Genomic DNA, 25,911 nt, shown 5'->3' on the forward strand with positions numbered 1-25,911 from the left:
TGTACAGGACATCTTCCAACCTCCTGATTTCCCAAAGGTCTGTTAGGTGACTTAATATAATCATCTTGGGGGCTATGTTAGCATCGCAAGTGAGACCTTCTCTTCACCTTTACTACCGCCACCTCCATCCTTTGGAAGATGTCTGGCATGGCCTGTGCCCAACATGAACAAATTCGGGGTCGGAGCATCCAGATCACTTTCCCTGCTGCATGCTACAAGGTCTTCAGTTACAGGAGCCTACCACAGGCCTCCTGTCAAGAGTGGGCAGCTGGTAGTGAGCTCCCAATCTTCACACTGGTGTGGACAGGTGAGGAAAGGTAGCCAGTCACGCTAGGAGACTTGGAGTTGATGTTCACCAGCATGTATAACGTCACTATCTCAGGATCTGTGGCCCCTGGAGAGACAAGACCACACACAGATGCCTCAGAGTGGTAAACCCCACCTAAGTGTTAACACCTGTCTGCAGTGAGTCACTTCCTCCCAGCCCAGATGGCTGCATCTTCCAGTGTCATCTGTTCCTAGTAAGAATGCCGTTTTTCAGGTCAGAGAATTTGCTTCACGTGCCAGTCTGGTGGCACTGCTGTTGCCTAAGCCAAATGTGGCCAAGGTTTACAGAAGGGTTCTGCTTGGCCAAGGGGTAGGGGGACCCCTTGGCAGTCATGTTTTTTTTTTCTGGTCATGTACACTGGCTGTGTCTGCACTGCACTCTCAGGACAACTGTCTGGCCACATCACAGTCCATGCCTCCTGCCAGCAACCTATCAGAGTATAAATTAAGTCTCTGGTATCTCCTAGTGCCTAGTGTCACCACTCCCAAATCTCAAACTGTGAACCCTTCTTCCCATTTTCCTTTTTAAAAAAATACTTTTGTTTGAGACAATAAAGAAACCCAGGACTGTGTAGCTAGGGGTTGTATTAGACCTGCTTATAGGTAGAACAGGCTGGCCTGGAACTCAAAGATCCTGTCTCTGCCAGCTAAGCTCTTGTCACCTCACATGGCTTTTGTCAGCAACTGGAAAAGCAAGACAGCATTCAAAGTCACCATCCACAGTTGTCTCTTGAGCCTGCAAGGCTCAACTTGTATGCTTAGGTCCCCAGGCCTACCCTAGCTTAGGGAGAGGGTGGATGGGGTGTGTGGTTGACACTGGGGTGCTCATGTATGGGATATGAAGTCAGGTTGTATTTAGGTTGTACCCTTTTTAGCCTTTGAACATGGAGATTAGTCTACGGGAAGAAGATAAACCATTGGAACGTGGCCCGGCTGAGGTGCCCCCTCAGGCCCAGTGAGGTCAGCACTTATAAAGCCAGAGCCAAACAATGCAGCTACAGGGACCTCTGCTGCTAACAGCCTTGGGGGCCTCCTTGGGAGGGCACTGTTGAAGGCAGGGTTGTGCTCACCCTCAGCTTCCCAGAAGTGGTTGCCTTGTTATTTACTTGTTGCTGAGAAGTGTTTGCATTTGTGACCACATGAGAAGACTTCCTTTTACCCACCCCACCTCTCCCCTACTCTACCAGCCTAGCCAGGCTGAGAGGGCTGAGGAGAGGCCTGAGGTCCCACCCTCCCCTCCAGCCTGCTAATGCCTATGGCCTTGGGCCTGTTCTTTGTTCTGGTTCCAACTCAGCCCCTCAGATGCCCTTTCTACACCACCTGTCCCTCATAGTCAAGGTGCCCTCTGCCTGCTGGCGAGAAGATACTTTTTCCTCAAGTCAAAAACACAAACTCTTCCTTAATGGGACCTGGCTGCCAACAAGGGGGTGTGAACTCAAGAGTCTGGATTAGTCTGCCTCAGGGTCTCTCTTGCTTTGTCTTTTCTGGACCTATACAGCCATCTCCTGTCTGACTGAGGCTGTGGTAGTAAGTGCTGTGTTCTGCTATGCCTGAGTAAAGCCTGTGGTTCAAGGCAGTGGCGGGAGAAGTGCTTAACTGACGAGATAGTGAAGGGTTAACAGCGGATGGACACTGATTCTGCAGCTCCTTTGACAGGCTTGCTGATGTCATACTAAGGTCAGACCGAGGTTTTGGTGAAGAAAGCTTACTGACACAGAAGACCTTTCCTGTTCTGCTTATATGACAGCTCACTTTGACAGCTGTTGAGGGAATGAAGTGTCCATGAAACAAAAGTGAACAGCAGATTTGGTAGAGACAGAGCGACCTACTCAGTGCTTGTCCTTATGTAGTAGGAGTCTCCATTCTCAGCCTTGACTCCAGCCTCTGAACTTTTCCCTCTTAGGAGCCAATAACCTTCTCAGGCTGAATACATGCCCTGGTCACCTAGTTCCTTCCTACCCCTTGATAGGGCTTCTCCAGTTTTCATCTTGAATGTCTCCTTCCCTATCTTTACCTCCACATTATGTCAGAGACCTTGGCTGGTTCCTTCTGCTCCTATCTCTCCAGTCTTTCCTTCTCCAGGTTTCCAGTTCATTCCCTCAGGTCTTTACCTACATAGTTAACTCTTGCAAGCTGCAGGAGATGCTGCTGGCACCCTATAGGACAACTACGGGTTCTTGGCCCCAGCGGAAGGCCAGTGTGTGACCCAGGGCCTTAGCCTGGGCCCCTTTCCTCCCCGGCCTGGCGGCTCCAGGGCTTCTGGCAAGAGGGAGAAAAGGCGCGGACCAGACTCCTTCTGGGACTCCCGCAACTCTTTCCTCCCGCAGCGCTCCGCGGGGCTCCAAGTTCACCCCCGAGTTCGTGCGTGGCCAGGTGGGGGCGGGGGCCGAGCAAAGGGGCGGAGGCGCGACCAGAGGGTGGGGTCTGGCGCGCGGGGCGGGCGCTGCCGCCTGGCCGGCCGCGCTGGCCCAGGATCAGGGAGCCGATGTGGAATTTCCTGCCCGGCCCGGCGCCCCTCCTGCCGCCCCCCGCCCAGCCTCGCACTCCGCTTCCGGCCGCCCTTGCCGCGGCCGCACCCGCGCCCACCCGCGCCTGCCCCGCGCCTCATGGAGGGCGCAGGGTCCCGGGGGGCCGGGCCGGCGCGGCGCCAGGGAGCCCGAGGGCCGCCGCCGCTGCTGCTGCTCTGGCTGCTGCCCGGTCTTGCGGCGGCCCAGGACTTGAACCCGCGAGGCCGCAACGTGTGCCGCACGCCTGGGTAGGAGCTGGGCCTGTCCGAGGCGTGGGCGCGAAGCGGGCTGGGGGTAGCGGTGCCCCATTTCATTCCAGGCCATTCTGGACCTCCCCAAACTGGCCACGCAAGCCCCTCGGGCCTGCCTCGCGTCTTGGGCTGGGTTCCAGGCCGAGCCTCGGCCCCTAGGCTGCATCTGAGGGCCGGCTGGGCCAGAAATCACCTGAGGGGATAACGGAGTGCTGTGGGGGAGCCCAGAGGGGTACTATGTGGTGTCCAAAATGTCAGGAAAGAAGAGAAAGGGGCTACTCCTGAAGCCAAGCAAGGACACTCAGGGAGGAACAGCATGTGCATAGGCTCCAGGAGCAAGGGGCTTGATCCCGAAGTGGGGTTTAGAAGGACGAAGGAGCAACCCCTGGGCGAGCTGGGCACTGGGACTTGGAAAAACAGATTTGTCTTGGTAGAGCGGGCGCGGGGTGGGAGGAGGATGGTCGTGGAGGTGAGCAAGGACAATCCTGTGCTCACGGTGGACCAGAAACCGAAGTCCTTGAGGACAATGATGGGAAGGACGTGGGAACCCTTGTTGGGTTCTTGGGGCAGACACTGGGTGCGCAGAGGTGGGTCTCTGAGAGGATCTTGCTGGGGAAGCCGGTGTGGGACAGGCCCAGCCTGAAAGCAGTGGAGCCCGGAGCTTTGCGGAGGGTGAAGAGCGACGCCGAGTAGGCACAGAAGCCGAGGGACCTGAAGGCTGGTCAGAGCCACGACGCAGTCAAGGAATCTCTGCACCGAGGCGAGGAACCCACGGTGGGGCGCCTCTGCTGGTGCTGGGGAGGCTGTTTTTGGGGACTCCAGACTAGAGTCCCGGGGGCATGCTGGGTCAAACAGCGCCCCCCCGGGGGTGCGAAACATCAGCTAGGGTTTTGGAGGGGCAGAGTAGACAAGGGGCTGCTAGCCCGACCGTGAGCCCCGCCTCGGAGACCGGGGGTGGGAGGGGGAGCCGGGGCGCCTGGCTAGCCATCTGCTTCGCATCGCGCCGCCGCCTCGTCCCGGGCCTCCCCGGCCCCAGGAATGCAGCGGCTGAGGCAGGCGGGGCGGTGCCTGGAGGAGGGCAGTCAGCCCGCACCAGGCCTTCTCCTCCGACGGGTTAGCCGAGGGACGGGACTCCGGTGGTGGGTCAAGCAGTTTCGAGCTGGAGTTGGAGACCCCTTGGCCTCTCAGAAGGAGGTCTGCCTCTGTAACCCACAGCCACGATGTGTCTGCCATGCTCTGGCTGTCTGGGTCTGCCTCTGTCTCTGTAAAGTAGGGATGCAGTGGACCTCAGCTCTTGTCCTGGCGCTGGGGCTGGATGCCTTGACTGTGTGCAGAGAGTTTGTGGGAAGAATGATCTCTGGTCTGTGTTCACCCGAGGTCTGGGCCATCCTTTTGGTTACAATGCATGAGGTCCAGCAGAGATTGTTGCCAGCTCAGCCAGCATAGTAGGTCATCCTCTACTGCCTCCAGGCCTGCAGTGCAAAAAAGACTCTGGAGCAGAAACCAGTGCCCTGTTCTCACAAGGGGTTATGGAGGTGGGGGTGCCTTTTCCTTTAGCATGATCAGAGGAGACATGCCTTGATGAACACAGAGCTACAGGAGAGAAGGAGAGAGTCCTGCAGATATTTGGGACACAGCTCATCCTACACCCGTTCCCCCTTCTAAAAGATACCCTGGAAGCCCTGAAGGTGTGGGATTGGGAGGGGGCATACTGAAGAGATGCCGAGGCCACAAGTGGTGTGCCTACTGCTCTGAGAATGAGGCAGACACCTAACTAGGTACAGAGGAGCTTTGAGACTGCAGAAAGTGGACTAGCTAGGAGGTGGAAGGTGGCCTCTGGAGGCTGGCGCCCAAACTTAATAGAACCTGGAAGAGAGAGTAGGTCTACTCAGCAGATGGATGTGAGCATGGTCTCGGCGTCCTAGCACAGGTGGACGGGAGCAACCTGAGATGAGGAGAGGTTGATCTTTCGACACTCCTGAGCATTCGGAGTTGTGATGTCGTCCAGTGGGCAGCTGTAGTAGCAAGTCTAGCCGTGAAGGAGCGGGACACATGGCCTTTCTTACCTGGTGAGTCCTGGTGGAGCTCCTTGAAGAAATTGGCATAAATAGGGCAGAGAATAGGCATGTCTGGAGGCAAGAGGAGAGATGGAGGAGGACCACGTAATGGGGTAGGCACAGAAGCCTCCTTACTTGGTTCTAGGAGTGACTGGGGATGGTGACCAGGGATAGGCATAAACCCAGTGACTGGGCTCTAAGATGGGGAAAAAAAATAAGCTGCTTGTCACACAGCAGTGATTGTTGGAGTCCGATTCCCTGAGGTAGCATTCACTCAGAGAGCAAGGACCTGCCTTTGTAAGTCTTTGAGATTTTTGTTTGCTTTGTAATATCGTAAGTGAGTTCACCAGGCCTTCTTGGTTTGCCGAGATCACTGGGTGATCAGTCCTTGCAAGAATACAGGACACGTTCTCAGTGCACCCAAGTGGGCGTGGGTAGTGTCAGCTGTTCTCAAGGACATCCTGTAGCCTGTTCCCATCGCTGTAAACTGCAACTTAACTTCTCTGAGTTGCAGGTTCCTTAGCTGAAGGGTAGGACCTGAGGCTGTTGGGCTGACTCAGTGGGTAAAGGAACTTGCCACAGAACCTGATGGTCTGAGCTCAATTGCCAGAGCCCTCATGGCAGGAGAGAATTGACTTCCACAAGTTGTTCTCAAACTCCATATGCATGAAGTGGTTTGTTCTCTCCCTCTGCCTCTCTCTCTCTCTCTCTCTCTCTCTCTCTCTCTCTCTCACACACACACACACACACACACACACACACACACACAGAGAGAGAGAGAGAGAGAGAGAGAGAGAGAGAGAGAGAGAGAGAGAGAGAGAAGGGGGGAGAGGAAGGGTTTGGTTGTTTAAAGAATGGCACTCATGGATTTGATGTGTGAGTTGATTGAATGTGGCCCTAGAACCAGACACCCAACCACAGAACCTTGTACTAGGCCAGCCAGGGAGGGCAGAAACCAATGTTGGGGGGGGGGGGCTCTCAGCAGGCCACCTGGCAAGGGAAACAACTAAGACCAAGTGCAAGTTCAAGGAGATAGGCAGATAAACTTGGGTCTATCTGAGAAGGGACCCTTGGCATCCCTGGGGCAAGGTGGGTGGGCCAGTGAGGGCAGCAAAAACAGGCCTGTTCTTTTTTTCTGTGGTTTCCAGTTTTAACTGTGGAAAATATTCGAAGCCTGTTCCCTTAGTTTAGAGTTTTATGGACCCTGTCCCCCAGGTCCCAGCTTTGATCTGAGGGAGAGCCAAACTCTGGCTGGGAAGGGAGCTTTCTGAGGCAGCTGAATCCTATCCACCGTTTGACCATTACCCCACACTGCTCTGGACAGTATGGTAGTTTCCCCTCCAGCCTGCCTCCACCCCTCTTTCTAAGTTCAGAAGCCTCAGAAAAAGCACACTCAATTTCTCTAAAAGGTAAACAGACACTACAGTCCTGTTGGACTGAGGCAGATTTTTGGGCCTTATGAAGCTTCTGTGACTGTCCCCTTTCAGCCTCATCTATCTTAACCATGGACATTGCACCCCTGCTCCCCACCCTCCCTCAATCCCCAGGCTTCATTTTGAAAGGGTCTTCACACCTGAGGACTCCCCAGGCTGTACCCCGACCCCCAAATGCTGCAGTGAGAAACTGCCCCTGGAGTCTAGCTCCAGGTTTCCTCCCCAGCAGAGTCCTCTGAAAAAACTGACATTTCATGTACATTGTAAGGGCAAAGACGCAAGCAAAACTTTAAATATGATAGACTCCACCCTCCCTGCTCCTGGAAGGCACTGGGCTTCAGTTTACTTTCCTGACTCCCCCTCTCCCTCGGGAAGGTTCTCCAGGCGCCTTCAAGAAGCCCCTTCAGAGGGCTGTAGGGTCTACACTTGGCTCCATCTCTTCCCTCTCAGGTGCTTTTCCACCCTGGGTACCCAGGTGCCCCTTGGGGACCGCCTGGCAGTGGTGCTGTCACAACTGTGTCACATTTGGATCCTCTAGACCCATTTCAGAGGTCCTGAGAGTCAGGTGGTTCCACACCCCGGATTCACTGCTGCCCCTTTCTGTCACACTTCGTCCTGTTTCTTAACCTGTGGCTGATGGGATGGAGGAGCTGGGGTCCTCATAGATGGCAGTTCTTGGAGGCTGGCTCTTTGCTCTATGCAGACCAGGAGGTGTGCACTTTCTGCGGCAGAGACCCGAGCCTTTCTCACTCATGTTAGGCCCTCACCTACCACTGTCTGGCAGGCTGCAAGCTTGGGTATCCACCGCTCCCTCAGGCTGGACACCCTGAAGGCTGGGGAAGGGCGTCTAGCTCAGACGTCCCTCCTCTGCTTGAAGTTCCCAGGTGCTCACGTGCTGCGCTGGCTGGAAGCAGCTGGGGGATGAGTGTGGGATCGGTGAGTGGGGCATTTTGGGGTCCTGGGCAGGCGGGTCCAGGGCAGAGGTGGGAGGATCATGCAGCTCAGCCCGTCTCGTTTGCAGCCGTGTGTGAAGGCAATTCCACGTGTTCAGAAAACGAGGTGTGCGTACGGCCAGGCGAGTGCCGCTGCCGACATGGCTACTTCGGTGCCAACTGCGACACTAGTGAGCGTGGGGCGGGGTGGCGTTGGGGGTTGGACAAAAAACTAGACAAATTAAGCAGTTTGGACTGGGTTGGCCTTGGAGGCTGGGTGTGGTGGAGCTGAGGGTGAGATGTATCAAGCTAACGACTCAACCTCTTACCTGGTTCTTGCAGAGTGCCCGCGCCAGTTCTGGGGCCCCGACTGCAAGGAGAGGTGCAGTTGCCACCCGCACGGACAGTGCGAGGACGTGACCGGACAGTGTACGTGTCACGCGCGCCGCTGGGGTGCGCGCTGTGAGCATGCTTGCCAGTGCCAGCATGGCACGTGCCACCCACGGAGCGGCGCGTGCCGGTGCGAGCCGGGTTGGTGGGGTGCGCAGTGCGCTAGCGCGTGCTACTGCAGCGCTACTTCGCGGTGCGATCCACAGACAGGCGCCTGCCTGTGCCAGGCAGGCTGGTGGGGCCGCAGCTGCAACAACCAGTGCGCCTGCAACTCGTCGCCCTGCGAGCAGCAGAGCGGCCGCTGCCAGTGTCGCGAGCGCACATTCGGCGCGCGCTGTGATCGCTATTGCCAGTGCTTCCGCGGTCGCTGCCACCCGGTGGACGGCACGTGCGCCTGCGATCCGGGCTATCGGGGCAAGTATTGTCGCGAGCCATGCCCCGCTGGCTTCTACGGCCTGGGCTGTCGCCGTCGGTAAGCGTTGCGGGCCTGGTGGCGGGAAGGCGGAAGGGCCAAGCGGCGCTCCAATCCGCCCAGCTTCCTGACCCTTCCGTAGGTGTGGCCAATGCAAAGGCCAGCAGCCGTGCACGGTAGTCGAAGGCCGCTGTCTGACGTGCGAACCCGGCTGGAACGGGACCAAATGTGACCAACCCTGCGCCACCGGTTTCTATGGCGAGGGTTGTGGTCATCGCTGTCCACCCTGCCGCGACGGCCATGCCTGCAACCATGTCACTGGCAAGTGTACGCACTGCAATGCGGGCTGGATCGGCGACCGGTGAGCAGCCCGTGCCCGCTTCAGCCCAGGGGACCGCCTCTCTAGGCCTGGCTCCTACGCAGTCTCTGCACGGTGGGCTCTCCAGGCCTCGTGCGTGGCCTTTGGCTTACATTTCAGCTCATGACTCCTCTCTTGGTACCAAGGTGCGAGACGAAGTGCAGTAATGGCACTTACGGTGAGGACTGTGCCTTCGTGTGCTCCGACTGCGGCAGCGGCCACTGTGACTTCCAGTCCGGGCGCTGCCTTTGCAGCCCTGGTGTTCACGGACCTCAGTGAGTGGGGACCTGGAGAGGGATAGGGAATACGTACCCCGCACTAGGGCCTCCATATACAGACCTCAGGGACCCTTCGGTAGGGAGTGTCAGCAAGCACTGGATATAGAGTCAGTAGTCTAGTCTGGGATCTCCATTTTCCACTCACTCATCCCCTAGTAGTCACGCTTCATTCTTCAGACCCCCGCCCCCTCCTGTAGAAAGCACACACACTTCTAAACCGTGATTATCAAGTGAGTGCCCGCAGGTGGGGGTGGGCTTCAGTCTCTAGAGGATGGAGTCAGAGCCTTGGTTAGGGCATCGGCGACCAGCCAGCAATGGTGGCCGGTGTGGGAAAAGGAGGCATTCTGGACTCCCAACCTTTGCAGCTGTAATGTAACCTGCCCGGCCGGGCTCCACGGCGTGGACTGCGCCCAGGCCTGCAGCTGTCACGAGGAATCATGCGACCCGGTCACCGGTGCCTGCCACCTGGGTGAGTGGGTGAAGAACGTCGGGCCAGGGAATGAAGTGGGGTGCGTGATCCTGCGCTGAGCCGCTGCTCCCCACAGAGACCAATCAGCGCAAAGGTGTGATGGGCGCGGGCGCGCTGCTCACGCTGCTCCTCGGCCTGCTGCTCTCGCTGCTCGGTTGCTGCTGCGCCTGCCGGGGCAAGGACTCGGCGCGCCGGTGAGGCCCCAAGCCAGCCCCCGCCCACCGCTTGGTTTAGGTAGCCCGCTCTGTGTGACTGGGTGTGCTTCTTGAACCCAGACCCCACTCCTGAGGCAGGGCCCAGGCCTTTCTTTCCTCAGAGCCTCCCCTTTCCGTTCCCACCGAATTTGAACCGCCCCTCCCCAGTCCCGCCCCGCCCCTTCGCTCAGGCCCCGCCCCCGCAGGGAGCTCACCCTTGGAAGAAAGAAGGCACCTCAACGCTTTTGTGGAAGCTTCAGCCGCATCAGCATGAAGCTACCCCGGATCCCGCTTCGCAGGCAGAAGCTACCCAAAGTTGTAGGTGAGAATGTAGGCTCTGGGACTCAGGGGAAACACACTACAAGAGGCTTCTAGAAAATGGTGTACCGGGGACAAAGGCTCAGCGCAAAAGTGGGGAGTGGAGAGTTGCTAGGGGTGAGGCTGTAGGGGAAGGAAGGAGCCCCAGATGTGTGAGCAGATGTTATAGGGTATGCAGGAGGCATGAGAACACATGAGTCATTGCCTGGCCGGCCACCTGACCTGGTTGGTCTCTACGCTGAGATGCAGAGCCGCAGGGCGTGTTGAACCCTTAAGTGAGCACACCAACAGGTTGGTTGGTTCCCTTCCTAGAAAGGGCAGGATGGTCCCCATCCCTCTTCAGTCTCTACTGGAGACTCTTCAATATGACAGGCAAGGGGTGGTCCCTCCCTTTAGGCAACTTCTTTTTGAAGACTGGTGGGAGTTCAGTCTCTCAGGATGCTCTGGACCTTGATGCAAAGGCTGCTGGGAGAGCCTGGGCCCAGCAGCAGTCCTGCCCCTGAACATTTGAATTCAGAGGTGCTCCGGGGTTCCAGGGCAGTCCAGAGTTGGTTGGAGATCATGGTAGCTTTTCCAGGCCACATGTGCTAGTCTGTCTCCTTAACCCTTTCAGCTCCCCAGCTGACTGCATGTGGCTTGCACTTTTCCCTTATTTAAAAAATACCTTTAAAAAACGTTTAATTGTTTTGAGTGTATGGGCGTTTTGTCTTCACGTATGTGTGCCTGGTGTCTGTGAAGGTCAGAAAACAGGAGATCCTCTGGAATTGGACTCACAGACGGTTGTGAGCTACCACGAGGGTTCTGGGAATTGGATCCAGAACTTCTGGAAGAACAGCCAGAGTCTTCATACTTCCCTTTCCTGGGACTGCTTACTACCCATTTTCCAGCCCTGATCTAATGCGACTCTGTTGAATGTCACGTCCCACCTGCAGTTTTCTGTAGGGCTAGTCATGACTACTTCCTTCGGTTTGTTTTTTTCTCCCAGTGGCCCATCATGACCTGGACAACACACTCAGCTGCAGTTTTCTGGAACCACCGTCAGGGCTGGAGCAGCCCTCCCCATCGTGGTCCTCCAGGGCCTCCTTCTCATCATTTGACACCACAGATGAAGGCCCTGTGTACTGTGTGCCTCACGAGGGTGAGTGTGGCCTGCATGGATGTCCCTCTAGCAAGAAATGGTCTAGCTATCTATGCTGGAGGTCCATGGGGAAGCCAACTCCACGGGGCACCAAGAAGCTAGAAACTAGGAGTTGTAGGCTACAGACCTGCAGCTACAAAGCTGGGTTCTGTGGGGTGCATCATGGAGGGATAGGTCAGTCATACTAACTTCCGGGACTAGAACTAGATAAGGAATGGCAGAGGGGACTGGAAGAACATAAGGTAGTGGAAAAGAAAGGTGACCTTGGCAAGTGACTACTGCCTCAACATCAGAAAACTTAAGTCTTAAAGGGCATGAATCCACTTAAAGTTGATGACTGTGACCCCTGAGAATGGGGTGTGGTGGGGCCTGAGCCCTGAAAAAAATATCCCTCGTTCCCCAGCACTCAGCCCACACCCCGGGGATTCCCACTATGTCTGTGGTAATGCTGTGGACATGCCAGGCATGCCTGAATGACCACAGAGACAGCTGGCCTCCGGCAGAGGAGAGGGGGTCACTCGTGGGGGTTGGCTCCACCAGCGCTATTGGATATTGGGATCAGCTTGTCCTTCTCTTGTTAGAGGCAACTGCGAGCCGAGACCCGGAAGCTTCTGCCGCTCACACTGAGGTGCCCGCTGTGTCCCTAGGGCCCACGGGCACCTCGGCGCCCGGGGAGGAGGCAGCAGCTCTCCCTGCATCCTCAGACAGCGAGCGCTCAGCGTCAAGCGTGGAGGGGCCGGGCGGGGCTCTCTATGCGCGAGTGGCCCGGCGCGAGGCCCGGCCGGCCCGGACCCGAGGTGAGGCTGGGGGCTTGTCGCTGTCCCCGTCGCCCGAGCGCAGGAAGCCGCCGCCACCCGACCCGGCCACCAAGCCTAAGGTGTCCTGGATCCACGGCAAGCACGGCGCCGCGGCCGCTGCACCTTCGCCGCCGCCCGCAGGCCGCAAGGCTGCGCCGAGCCCTAGCGGGAGGAAACGGACCCCCAGCAACACGTCGGTGCAGCCTCCGGGCCTGACCGAGGAGGCCCCAGGCCCGGCCTCACCCACGCCGCCCCGCGCCCGAGCGCGCAGCCGCGGCCCGGGTCTCTCGGAGCCCACGGACGCGGGAGGTGCCCCGCTCAGCGCGCCCGAGGCCGCCTCCATGCTGGCAGCCGAGCTGCGCGACAAGACTCGCAGCCTGGGCCGCGCCGAGAAGCCGCCGCCGCCGCAGAAGGCCAAGCGTTCGGTGCTCCCCGCCTCGACGGCCCGCGCCGCCTCGGCGTCCGAGGCCTCGACGTCCGAGAAGGCGGCGGCCAGCGCACCTGCGCCCGAGACGCCTCGGAAGAAGACCCCCATTCAGAAACCACCTCGGAAAAAGAGCAGGGAGGCGGCGGGGGAGCCGAGCAGGGCCGGCGCGGCCCCCGGAGCTTCCTAGGCTCGCAGCCCCAGGAGCCACCGTTTCTCGCCGTCTCCCGCGCGGCCGCAACGGAGGCATTTCATTGGCCCGAGCTCCCAGCGCCCGCCCGAGCCTGGGTCTCATTAGCCCGGGCTCCAGGAGCTCCGGCCTGGTTGGCTCTGCTCTCGGGCCTCGCAGACACTTAGCTGGCTACCCATCCCACTGGCGATGTTGCGGAGCTTTTCTAGTAATCTGCGTCTCGTTGGCCATAGGTTGGAAGCCTACGGACTTCTTCCTGGCCAAGAAGAGTGTTCTTGGCTGGGCCACCTTGTCATTGGCCGATGCCAACAGAGCTTCTGCCCTTTGGCTGCCTCTCATTTGCCAAGGCCTGGTGCCTAAGGCTGTAGGATCTTTTTCTTTGAAGATAGTCAGAGGCTGCTTCCATTAACTGGGCTCCCGAGTATCTGGTTGACACGAACCTGGGGAGGAGAGCTGGTCTCTGCTCCTCAGGGGCCTCAGCCCATGTTGGCTTGTCCCCTTCCCATCCATGCCGTCCTGGTCCCTCAGCCATCAAGCTGGTTTTGATGGCTTCCTATTACCCCACGAGGGAAGCCCAGGGGCTACTCTGGTGGCCTTAGATGTATTTATAGGCCCTGGGCAGGGCTTCTCCCATCCCATCTGGGGCCTTCAGGATGGGCTCCTCCTAGCAGGCAAAAGCTTTCTTTAATAAAATGCTTTCCCCCACTCCCAGTGCCCTAATCACTTCCTGCCAGAGATTGTGGAGCAAAGATGACCTCTTATGGAACTTGGACGTCTTCTGGACGCCTCCAGCTAAATGGTACCTTGGAGTTCCCCGTGTAGGCCTCCAGGAATGACAGGAAAAGTATGCCAAATCCACCAGTCCTGAACTATCACTTGTGCTGGGGAGGCTCCAGAGGGCAAAACAGTTTGTGGTGAGACCGAGGTGAGGGTAAGGGAGGCTGTGTGGTGGGCACAGACTCCAGCCTGTCACTGCAGAGCCTGCTTGCTCCCTTAGGTGCCTTGTCCTGAATGAAAACCTTCCTACCTCACCTCCACATGCTGCAGGAGGGGAATCGAGAGAAGAAAGCCTGCTTGGCCTTCGCTGGAGCCATTTTTGTCAGTCCCCCGCCCCAGCACCGTCACCTCTCCTGGCAGGCTCCTGACTGGCCTTTCTGAGCCTTGGACCTATGCTCAGTGTCCCTGCTAACCTTTTTAGTTTCTGAAAGTTGTCTGTTTGGTTCCTTCTAGTCCCTACCTCTAGCAGACTCTCTTCCTGTCTCTAGTATCTTTTCTGTTGTTAAGACAGGGCCTCGTATGGCAACCTGGTATGATCTTGAACTTCTGCCCCAGCTTTCCAAGTGTGAAGCCATGTGGATGCTGGGCATCCAATAAAAAAAGTTGCTCTTGGCTGCAGAGCCACCTCTCCTATCTGCTTATGCCCAGCTTACCATTTCATTCTGCCAACATCTTCCTGGCTTCAAGTATCCCCAGTGTTGGCAGTTCAGGGGCCTCTCTGGCAGGGCCCTTGTTCTCTGACCAGGTACTACTTCGAGGTCAGCTTTGGTCCCATACAGGGATTCAGCCACCAGAGTGGAGACAGTGTCCAGGGCAGCTGATGGACACAGTGCCTCCAGCCTGGCTGGGCAGCATGTCTCATATCATATGCTTTCCCTTGGCCAGCAAGGCTGCTTCCTGCTGTGGTCCTGTGGTTTGATTGGCCTCTGATCCATCGAGGCACTAAGTCATACTAGCTGCTGGGCTGGAGTCAGGCTCGGTGTCAGGCAGAAAGGGACAGAGGCCAAGGCAGGACAGTCAGTGTAGTGTGGAGCATTGTTAGGCCCCACTCCTGCCCATTCTGTGTCCCTACCAAGCTATCGTGCCACAATGGCCTCCCACTCAATTCCTTATTCTACCCTCCATTTCCTTAGTCTGGACTGGTATGATCTGGGCAGGTCGGGAATGTCTCAGGGCTGGCCTGGGGCCTCTCTTCCTGTCCAGGAAGCCTGACCTGCAGGAGCCTCTCTGTGGCTTCTCGTCATCGGCCAGTCCTGCTGCTGTCCCCTAGGAGCGTTCCCCTTAAATGTCTTTCACCACCCAGTATTCCCCACCCCCTCTGGGCTTGCCCTAGTGCCAGCTCCCAGAGCAGGCGCCACAAAAGGGAACCACGACTGCTGGAACTTCTGTTGCCATGGGGACGGGGACCACAGAGCTCACATCTGGTAGTGATTGAGGAGGAAAAATTATGAGTCGTGGAAAACGCAAATATTTTTTTGTAGCACAGAGCACAAAGGAATGTGAGGACTGGAGAGGGGCCTGGGCTCCGTCTGGTTTGCAGCAGGATGTAGCTAGCACACATCACTCAGAGAGGCCAGGCTGCTGCACACTGCTCATACATGCAGACAGACCAGCGGTTGCTGTCCTGTGTCACCCAACAAAGGCACTGAAAGACACCCCTCTGCCAGAGTTACAGTCCTCTTAGAAAAACACACAGCAGTCACCGTTACATGGCCTGTAACAACCACACATTCTACCAAAGCCAGCTGGATATGAAGACGTTGACTACCACATGCACACGCACACCAATGTGCATGCACACACACACCGATGTGCATGCACACACCATGACCAAATACACACACAGAAAGGACTCAGAAAAGCATATGCAATCCATAAGTAAACACACACGTGCAGCATGGTCACACAGTACCCAGCTAATCCTGAAACACAGCCCGATGTGTTGGAAGTTAATCTGAGTTCTGTGATCCAGAAGAGCAGGAGGTGTAGCACACACAGTGTCCTGGTTCAATCCCCAGCACCACCCAAAACCAACAAAAGCAGCAGCAGCAAAACAAGGGGGCAGAGGGATCAGAAAGTTGATCAGGATAAGGTAACAGGTTTGCAAAGACCTGGGCTGAACAACGGACCTAAACCATCAAAGCTCCAGCCACCTCTGTCTAGTGTGGCTGCTGGGGGTGGGTGGGTGTGGCAGGATCAGTGAACGTAGTGGTCCAGAGCTGCTCGCTGCACAAGCAACGTGGGATATACCCTAGTGGCTTTTTTTTCTTCCCCCAGATGGTGTCTCATGTACCCTGGGCTAGCCTTGAACTAGCTTTGCAGCTGAGGATGATCTGAGCCTCTGATACTCTAACTCCCAGCTGCCGGGAGGGATTTGTGGCATCCACCATGCCTGCCTTACACAGTGCTAGGGATCAAAGCACTCTAGCCACTAAGCCACATTCCTAACTAAGGAACACATGTTCCTTAGCTGTGTTCAGTGGCTTTATAATTCTCATTTTACGTGTATGAATGCTCACCTGTGGAACTTAGAAAAGGGTGTCAGACCCCTTGGAACTGGAGTTAAAATAGATGGCTGTGAGCTACCATGTGGATGGTGGGACTTAAACTCAGGTCTTCTGTAAGAGCGGCCGGAGCTCTTAATTGCTCACACATCTCTCCACCCTTCCCCCATTATTTTTAAAAGACAGGGTCTTCCTGTGTAGCCCTGGCTGTCCTGGAACTCACAGAGCTATGTCTGCCTCTGCTCCTGGGATTAAAGGTGTGTACCACGACATCCAGCTTATAGTAGCTTTTTGTTACTGCTTTTCTGTGCTTTTTTGAATACAACTGTTTAAAAGCATTCATTCTAGAGGCGTAGTGTTTGGCATTTCAATCACACTGCTGTCCCTTGTGTGGCAGGACACTCTTGCTATTTTAGGGCTAGAGGTGGGACTATTTTGAACACATTGAAGTTCATTGTTAGCAAGGTAGACATATTCTGATGGTGCCATCTAGTGGTGAGCCAGCAACATCCGGAGCAGAAAAGAGTCCTAGTAGGAAAATAACCCAACTGTGTGTGTTGCTAGGAGAGGACACTGAGGTGGGAATCCCAGGCTCAGGTTTCTCACCAAAGTTGGCAATAGCCAGCTAGGGAGAAGCTCGAAGAATGTGTAACACGATGCGGGTGGTCTATGGGACAGGAGTGGCAAGCATGGCGGATAGGGCAGTGAGGCAGGAGAGGTGAGCTGGGGTTAGGGTCACACTGACAGACTCCCAGACCTTCTGCTAGGTCTGTGGTTTTAAACTTTAAAGCAATTATAGTGTTATGTGATGTGTGCAAACACCTCAGTGCAGGCAGAAGATGCCATCAAATACGGTGGTGGTCCGAGGCCAACTTTGGAGAGGCAGCATTCTCTTTTCACTGTGGAGAGAATCCGTAAGGCTTCTGAAGTGTTTGTGTCTGGCTGGTGAGCCGACAGGGCTTGTCACTGCTGGAGCACATCCCAGGCCATCCATTCCTTAAGGTTTTCTTTTTTATATATTTTTGATACTGGAAGGGTTTTACTCTGTAGCCCCGGTTGTCCTGGAACTTGCTATGTAGACCAGGTTTGCCTCAAATTTAGAGATCCACACAACTCCTGGTTCTTCAAGGTTTCCACTTCTGGAAAGTTGAGAGAAATTTCTCCTGAGAGACTGGGGCCTGACTGACCTGGAAACCAATGGGGACCTTTCTGTAACTCTTCCCAGCATCAGAACTGGGCTCCAAACTTCTAGTCCTGTGGACTGGGACCAGGACTCACATTAAGGCAGGAAGTTAAACATGAGGAACTCTAAGGTGCAGATCATCTTTGCTCCCTGTTCTTGCCTTCTGCTTGTCTATCCAGCTTTAGGAGCTGAGGAAATAGGCCAGTTGGTAAAGTGCTTACTGCACAGACAGGAAGGCCTGTGCTTCATGCCCAGTGTTCACACACAAGGATGCTGACAAGGCTGTGGACAGCAGAGCTCTGGGGTTTACCACTCAGCACAGCCTAATCACTGAGCCCTAGGCCCTAGAGAAGGATGCTGGCAAAGGGTTCTTGAGGAAAGATCCCCGAGCTTCCCAATTCAGCTAGACTACAAGCCCTAGGGGTCCTTCTGTCTGTTTCCCCAGCCCTGGAATTACAAGCATGTTACCAGTCCTAGCTTTCTATGTGGGTTCTGGGGATCTGAACATAGGTATGTGTCTCTAATCTCAGCTTCTAATAGTTTTTTGGTGTGTTTGGCATATGTGCATGTATGAGTGTGTGCAGCCCACAAGGCTCAGAGATCCTTGTGTGTCTCCCTGATTCCGTGCTGGGAGGGTGTGTGTACTCTGGGAACTAGAACACAGGTTTTTATGGTGGTACCTCTGTGCCATTTCTCCAGACACTTTAATGTGTGCATCTGTGTACATACTGGAGTGTGTGTGCTTTACTTCATGGCCTTCCATATTATTTATTTTGGGACTGTGTCACGCTCTGGCTGGCCTGGAGCTGTCTCTCTTTCTGTAGACCAGGCTGGCCTCAAACTCACGGAGATCCTACTGTCTCTGGCTCTCCGGTGCTGATATTAGAGGCATGCACCACTACATCTTGTTCTACTTTATTTTCAACCCAGGTTTCTGTGGCTGGAGAGATGGCGCAGTAGAAAGTGCACTGGCTGCTCTTCCAGAGGACTGGGTTTGATTTCCAGTGTCCACACGGCAGCTCAGAACCCTCTATAACTCCTAGGGGATCTAATCTACTTTTAGGGTCTTTATGGGAACCAGGCACCCAGGTGATAGCATACATGCAGGCAAAACACCTATACTCATAAAATAAAGATTAACAATTCATCGAAGAAATGTCAGGGCCCCATCAGTTTAGCCGGACTGACTGGCCAGAAAGCTTCAGGTGCCATTGGTTCCTGTCTTGCTCAGAGCTGGGTTTTATACCTGTCGACTACACCTGGCTTTTACACAAGTTCTGAAGGTGCAAACTCGGGCCTTCATACTTACATGGCCAAAAGCATTTTATCCACAGCCCTCATTTCCTTTTAAAAGAAATCGCCAGCCGGGACGTTTGATACACACTTTTAGTCCCAGTGCTTGGTAGTTCAAGGCCAGCTTGATCCTTGTTCCAGGACAGCTAGGGCTGCACAGAGAATAGATAGATAGATAGACAGAAAGACAGACAGACAGACAGATAAATTTTAAAAAGAAAGAAAAATGCCTGAGTCTAATTGCAAAGGAAAAAAGCTAGAAGGAAATGTATGTGGATGTTCATTCCAAACGTTATCTCCTTTTACGGTTTCCCCTCTGGAATCCCCCCTATATCTTCCCCCCTCCCCTGCCTCTATGAGAATGTTCCCCCACCCACCCACTCACTCCCATCTTCCCACCCTGGCATTTCCCCTACCCTGGGAGCATTGAGCCTTCACAGGACCATGGGCCTATCCTCTCTTATGCTTGCTAAAGCCATTCTTTGCTACATATGCAGCTGGAGGCCATGGCTTCCCCCATGTGTACTCTTTGGCTGGTGGTTTAGTCTCTGGGAGCTCTGGGAGATCTGGTTGGTTGATATTGTTCTCCCTATGGGGTTGCAAACCCCTTCAGCTCCTTCAGTCCTTTTTCTAACTCCTTCATTGGGGTCCCCATTCTTAGTCCAGTGGTTGGTTGAGTACTTATGTTCTTATAATTTTGAATTTTTTCAGTATACATATTTTTCTTTGATGTGTGAGGGGTACTGGTTAGAAACAAATTTAAGAATACAGGAAGACTTCACAGAAAAAAAAGAGACAGGAGGCAAATCCAAACAATTTTCAAGAAAGAAATGCGATAAAAATAAACTCTGAGGCTGGGGGATGGCTCGGCGGTTAGGAATGCTTGCTGGTCTCCAGAAGCATCCACACCATGCAGTTCAAGTCCAACTGCAGGGGACCTAGCCCGCTCTCGTGATCTCTGTGGTGGTGCGTATCTTCAATCCCGGCACTCGGGGAGGCAGAAGCAGGCAGATCTCTGTGAGTTTGAGGCCTGCTTGATCTACAAAGCAAGTTCCAGGACAGCCAAGGCCACACAAAGAATCCTGTCTTCTAAAACCAAAACCAAATGAAACAAAACAATGCAAAACAGCCAAGCAGTACAGTGCTTGCTTGTGTCCCAGGGCCAGAGAAGAGAAGCCAGGAAGGTGCTAGAATTTGCCAATGGAGCCAACAAATGCACTCCAGGCTCAGTGAAAGGCCCTGTCTTCAGAACTAAGGTAGAGTCAAGTGAAGATATTGAAAGTCAACTCTGTCTTTTGGAGAAGCAAGCACAGAAGTTCACACATAGGCACACACTTGTGCACCCTCACACAGACACACACACAATACACCATCACATATAGACACACACATATGTATGCATCCTCACACATATTCACATACACACCCACCGTCAAACAGACAGACAGACAATCACACACACACATCATCATCATCATGTGGGAATAAAATGTGATTCCACTTTCATCTTAAATTAAAAATACCAGAGAGTAGATTCACAGTGTCCAGGGCCCATGAGAGTTTTTAAATTTTATTTTAAAATAAAGTAAGAATGGGCTGCCTGGCACGGTGCCTGCCCATAGTCCTCACACAGCAGTCTCTTTGGCTGCCCATTTTTCTTCTCTTTCCTCAAATGCCAAGCTCTAGGTTCAGTGAGAGACTGTGTTTCAATAAATAAATACATAGGCAGGGGATAAGGGAAGGCTCAGTGGTAACATTAGCCATGCAAACTTCACTGTTGTGGTGAAGTGCCGAACAGGGTCTTTAATCCCAGCATCCTTTTCCCCTAAGCATTTCAGCCACCAAATGGTGACACAGGAGGCAGATTATACATTACACAGTAGAAAGGAGGTGAGAAACAAGAACAAACTCCTCAAAGCTGTCCTCTGAGCTGGGCATGGTGGTGTAGCCTTTAGTCCCAGCACCGGGAGGCACGGGCAGGCTGATCTCTGTGAGTTTGAGGTCAGCATAATCTACAGCGATTTCCAGGACAGCCAGGGCCACACAGAGAAGCCCTCTAGTCTTGAAAAGCAAAACAAACAAACAAAAGCTGTCCTCTGCCCTTGGTCTGCATGGCAGAGCACACACTGTCCCTGTGTGAATTTTTTGGATTTTAAAATTTTTAAGTGATATATGTGTGTGCGTATGCTGGGTGTGGGAATACACATATGTATGAAGGTGCCTTGGAGGCTGCTCATGGAGCCAAGTTAGAGGAAGAACAGGTTTTGTAGTCTATAAGTGAAAAATTTAAAAATGGTAGAGATCAACAGAAGACATCCAGTGTCAACCTGTCCTCCACCAACGCGTGATCACACATGGCACGTGTTCATGTACATATGGCACTCTCGCATGAATACACATGCATTTCACACACAGAGCTCAGGTATTTGTGGGGAAGTCTGTACCCGTGCAACATGAACGAAGGCTAAAATATGCTTAAAGTAATTTAGACGCCCACAGGGAGCACAGAAGACAGCACATCCAAGTGTAAGAGGTAAATTTATCTATCATAAACTACAGCTGTTCATATGTTCCTTTCATGTTGACGCCTAAACCAGTGCTTACTAGTTCTTTAAAGCTGAGCTAAGTCTCCCCCCTTAAAGCTGAGCTTGATGGTGCACACTTGTAAACCAGAAGTTGGGAGAAAGAATCAGGAGGATAAGGAGTTTAAGATCATCTTCGCCACAAGAGAGTTTGCAACCAGTCTAGCCCATGTGAGGCTTTCTTTCCCTGGCTTGCTCTACCATTGAGTTACACCTCCAGGATACTGCCTCTATACCCACCTTTACACACACACACACACACACACACACACATAATCAAAGACAAAAACATGTTTATTATCTGACTGTGGTAGCACATGCCTTTAACCCCAGAACTCAGGAAGCAGAGGCAGGCTGGTCTACATGGTGAATTCCAGGACAGGCCATGCTACCTAGAGTCCCTGTCTCAAAAAACAAAACAAAACAAAAAGCAAAAACAACTAGACATACAGACAGACAGACGCTTGTGGTCTGGGAAAGCGATTCAGTAGATCCAGGGTTTGTTTAGCATACATGAAGTTCTCGATTCAATCCTGACAACACATAGACCAGCCCTGTAATTTCAGTGTGTCAGAGGTGAGACCAAAGAACTGAATAGGAGTTTCAAGGGAGTTCTTGGCTACACGCTAGCCTAGGCTACAAAAACTCTGTCTCACGAAAACCCGTTAGTGGACTCTGGCCTCACTAAGGAAGGCATGTTGGTGGGGCGACTTCAAATCTCGCCAGAGGCTTGTCCCTTCCCTGGCTGTAACCATATCTAGTAGGAAGAAATGGCTCGTGAGAGACCACTTTAAGGCCAAGCCAGGCCTTTTCACCTGGAGGGACTGCAGTCTGGCTCTGAAGAGCTGATGGATGACTTGGTGAGGAAGTAACCAGTGGGTGTCACCCTGATTGACAGGTTTGTTCTCTAGAGGGCAGTTTCTATCAGCTGGAGGCTGTATCGCGCACAGCTCTGCCACGCCCAAGTGTTTATGGGGCCCATGCCACTTGCCTCGGTGTTCCCTGCATCCAGAAGGCTGCCAGGCATGGCGCTCAGCAGGCACCTATTGAACTGGACGGTGGAAGGCTTCTCCTCCCAGTGCAACCCAGCCGAAAGCCTCCCCGCCCTTGAAAGCCTTCTCTCCGGAGAGAACCTTCTGGTGTTTGGTAAGACAGTGGTTCTGGCTGAAGGCCTTGCTGCACAAATGGTGGCATTTGTAGGGCTCCTCGCCGGTGTAGATGCGCTTGCTGCACCAGGAGGTAGTGCGAGCACTGGAAAGGCGTGGCGCCCGCGTGCGCCCTCTAGTGGAGGGCGAGGCGCGCGGCTGTGGAAGGCCTTGCCTGTAGTCCCCGCACGTGAATGGCTTGTCGCCGCGGTGGATCTTCTCGTGCAAGGTGAGCGAGGAGGGGCGGGAGGCGCGTGCGCAGGTTGAAGGCCTCGCCGCACTAGGCGCATGCGTACGGCCTGTCCCCGGTGTGCCGTCGGCAGTGCAGGCGGAGCAGCGAGCGGCTGCTCAGGGCCTTCTCGAAGGCGCCACACTTGCAGGGCCGTTTGCCCGCGTAGACGCGCTGGTGCACGGATGAGTGGCAGCTGAAGGCTTTGCGTGGCTGCGCCGGCGCAAGTGCAGCGCTCTGCAGGAATACAGGAATACCTTCCTGCACGGTCTGCACGCAGGCATGCAGCGTCAGAGCCCACCCCATGCTGTCTGCTCTAGTGCAGATTACCTGGGCTCTCCTGACGGTAGGTGTGCTCTTTGGTGGTGGTTCTGAGGCAGTGCCTTTGTAGACTGGATGCCCTTGCTGCATCTGACAGGTGAGTGTTCTGTAGGGGTGCCTTGCTCAGAGAATGGGCACCCTAGGGGCACAGCCTCCTCCGTCCCACTGTGGCTGCCAAGGCTCTCTTTAATAAGCTCGCTGGCTTCCACAAAACAGCCTTGCTCCCCAGTGCAGTGTCATCCTGCTCCCTGGCCAGGATACTACCTGGGCTGGCTCTCATCTGACATGGCTTCTTCAGCTGCCTCAGAATCAAAGCCTGCGGCAATCCTGGTTTGTAAATGTCCTCCATCATCCCAGGCTCCGCCATCCGCTCTGTATTAGAGCGCAAGCAGGACCCTGGAACTCAGCCCGGGTTGCTGACCTGGAGATGCACATAAACCAGAAAATTAAGTAGAAACCAAAAAGCACCCGGAAGTCCAAAGGCACAAAAGCAGGTGAGCAGCGAAAGGGCCTCCAGTCTAAAGATGTGATTCGGCAGTTTTGTGGAGCCTCGGGAAAGAGGACTGCCTCCTTGCCCTATTTAGCATTCCCTCCGCAACGCTGGAGCTGCCAGAACACATCAGAAATGTAGCAAACCTCTCGATGGGTTTGCCTCCTCGGGTGTGTTCTGTGGAGCTGCCCTGTGAGGTAGCACATGTGAACCAGGGCTGCCCCAACCTCAGTTTCCTTGCTCACCTCTGACTTCTGCGCAGTGTGCTTTGTCTGACTACTCAGGAGCAATTCCACTGTTTTCTCTGACCCAGCTCCTTATTCTGTAGGAGTTTAGTTTGAGATGTAACAGTGTTTCTCAAAAAGATGGAAGAAGCAGGCCTGGCATGATGGCGTACCTTTAACCCCACTGCTCAGGGTCTGTCTTCATAGTGAGCATAGGACAGCCAGGGCTGTGTGCGGAGATTCTGTCCCAAAAAGGAGAGAAGCTGCATTTTCTCTTGGAGACCAGACAACAAATTTGATGTTTCTTTTTCCCAGTACTGGGGTGGGCTCTGTGCTGTTGAGAACCTTACTTCCTAAGTCTGTCTTCTCTACACGCTCTCAGTATGCTGTAGGGGTCTCAGCTACAAAGAGGAGGGGACAGTCAGACTGGCACCTGAAGAGCAGGTAGAGAGCAGGCAGCTAGATGTAGGGTGAGCAGGAGAGGGTCTGTGCTGAGGCACACAGGCAGGAGTGGAAGTGAGGGTGTGAGGGACAAATGTGAGGAGAATGGCCCTTCCAGGCAATCAGTTCAGGCAAGGAGGCAATGAGGCAGAAGGTCCTGAGGGGGCAGAAGGTCCTGGGGAGGCAGAAGAAGGTCCTGGGGGGGCAGAAGAAGGTCCTGGGGAGGCAGAAGAAGGTCCTAGGGAGGCAGAAGAAGGTCCTGGGGAGCAGAAGAAGGTCCTGGGGAGACAGAAGAAGGTCCTGGGGGGGCAGAAGAAGGTCCTGGGGAGGTAGAAGGTCCTGGGGGGGCAGAAGAAGGTCCTAGGGAGGTAGAAGGTCCTGGGGAGGCAGAAGAAAGTCCTGGAGAGGCAGAAGAAGGTCCTGGGGGAACAGAAGAAGGTCCTGGGGAGGCAGAAGAAGGTCCTGGGGGGGCAGAAGAAGGTCCTGGGGAGGTAGAAGGTCCTGGGGGGGCAGAAGAAGGTCCTGGGGAGGCAGAAGATCCTGGGGAGGTAGAAGGTCCTGGGGGGGCAGAAGAAGGTCCTGAGGAGGCAGAAGGTCCTGGGGAGGCAGAAGAAGGTCCTGGGGAGGCAGAAGGTTCTGGGGAGGCCAATTCCCACACTGTGAGTGGTATAACTATAAAGGGGAACATTAAAGATGGCTCTGTGCAGAAATAACTTAGCAAAAACATCCTCTAGACTCGAATTGCCATTATGAACATGAGCAGGAAACCTGTGACTCAAGAAGGTGGCAGGAAGGAGGAAAGAGAAGGCAGAACCTGGCTATGCCCAAACCTGGGTGGCCAGTGCAAGATTTGCAAATGGGTGGGAAGAGGAAGTGTGGAGAGGGGCCAGTGGATGGAACGTGAGGGCAGAGGCACACCTTGGAGGACCGCAGTCCTCATCACCACACTGCAAACAGATGGGCACTGCCCTTGGTAAGGTTAAGAAAGGAAGGGTCCAAGAAAGAAGAAAAGGAGGGACTACACTCATGGCTGACAGTAGCAGTGCCCTGCATATGGGGAACATTATGCACTCATAGTGCTGTAAATATCAAAAAATAAAAATCGGTTTATCTCTTTACTGGTCCTGAGGTCTCACTCCTCAGTCCGCACCCTGATACGGAGCCACGCACCTCTGGAGCCAACACAGCCCTTCGTCGTGGAACTTCCTTCCCTAGCAGTTTACTACCGCCTGTTCTCCGCCTCTGTCCTGGGGTATTTTTGTACCCCAAAATCCCACAAACACAACTTTATAGCCTGATAGCTTTTCATACAGGTTTATATATTCAACTCTCAATCCACAAATCCTCTACACAACAAGATTGCATCAAATAGACAAAGATACAAACTGCCCTTCTATATGAGATATTAGACCTACAAAATCCTTAATGTTCATAGCTTTTTAACACCAACCAATATCACCTGGGTCTAGCTGGTCCTTGGGAAGCTCCATCTTGCCACGATCTCTAACCTCTGTCCTCTGGCCTCCTCAGCCCTCTCCACTTACCTTGCCCCACCCTGTCACTGGCTTTTCTTTATTTTTACTGATTAACATGGGAAGGTACAGTTGGAGTCATGTGACTAGGCAGCCCTTCTTGGGGAAGTGGAATTAACTTTAAAATACCAACAGCTTCAGGACAGTCTATAGTAAGGTTGTCAAGTGCACAGCAAGCACCAAGAACATCTTACAGCTTGTATGATGCGGTGCATAGGTGCAGTGCTACCTGCACACAGCCCTCAGAACCTCAGCCTAGATCTCTTATGCAAATGCCGTAATACCTCTACACACACACATCCACCCATGAGCTCAACCTATCCTTAGATGATGTCTGAGACGCTGTGGGTTTGAATAACCCTTTTACAGGGGTCGCCTAAGATAGTCAGAAACACTTATGTTTACATTGTGATTCACAACAGCAAAACAACAGTTATGGAGAAGCAACAAGAATAATTTTATGGTTGGGGTCACCACATGAAGAACTGTATTAAGGGTCACAGCATGAGGAAGGGTGAGAGACACTGTCCTAGACAGTGGTAACACTGGAGGTGGGTGCTGTGCTGTGCTGGGAGAGGCATAAAGGTGAGAGCAGTAGTGTGAGGGCAGCCTGCACTCCGAGGATGATGGAGCTTGTAGATGCAGTGCCCACGTGTGTAGAGGCCCGCCTGAGGGACAACGGAAGAAACAGTAAAATAAGAAGAAAACCCAGGAT

At 54.1% G+C, this 25,911-nt stretch overlaps 1 protein-coding gene across 1 annotated transcript; it reads left to right on the top strand.

Moving 5' to 3' along the window:
* Positions 1 to 2,822: 2,822 nt before the first annotated feature.
* Positions 2,823 to 13,158, top strand: SCARF2 (scavenger receptor class F member 2). The gene is made up of 11 exons (XM_080918806.1): positions 2,823 to 3,082; positions 7,453 to 7,511; positions 7,597 to 7,698; positions 7,850 to 8,369; positions 8,452 to 8,670; positions 8,814 to 8,942; positions 9,311 to 9,414; positions 9,491 to 9,608; positions 9,815 to 9,930; positions 10,912 to 11,064; positions 11,646 to 13,158. The coding sequence occupies exons 1-11, from the start codon at positions 2,934 to 2,936 to the stop codon at positions 12,473 to 12,475; spliced, it is 2,499 nt and encodes an 832-aa protein (XP_080774932.1). The 5' UTR covers positions 2,823 to 2,933; the 3' UTR covers positions 12,476 to 13,158.
* Positions 13,159 to 25,911: the final 12,753 nt, after the last annotated feature.

Source organism: Micromys minutus (genome assembly GCF_963924665.1).
Source record: "Micromys minutus genome assembly, chromosome: 7".
Lineage (NCBI taxonomy): Eukaryota > Metazoa > Chordata > Mammalia > Rodentia > Muridae > Micromys > Micromys minutus.

Excerpts from the sequence above, each read along its gene's own strand:
- SCARF2 (XM_080918806.1), top strand. The coding sequence starts at position 2,934 with ATGGAGGGCGCAGGGTCCCGGGGGGCCGGGCCGGCGCGGCGCCAGGGA. Across the intron at positions 8,370-8,451 it reads GGCCTGGGCTGTCGCCGTCG|GTGTGGCCAATGCAAAGGCC; the intron begins GTAAGCGTTGCG and ends ACCCTTCCGTAG. Across the intron at positions 11,065-11,645 it reads GTACTGTGTGCCTCACGAGG|AGGCAACTGCGAGCCGAGAC; the intron begins GTGAGTGTGGCC and ends TTCTCTTGTTAG.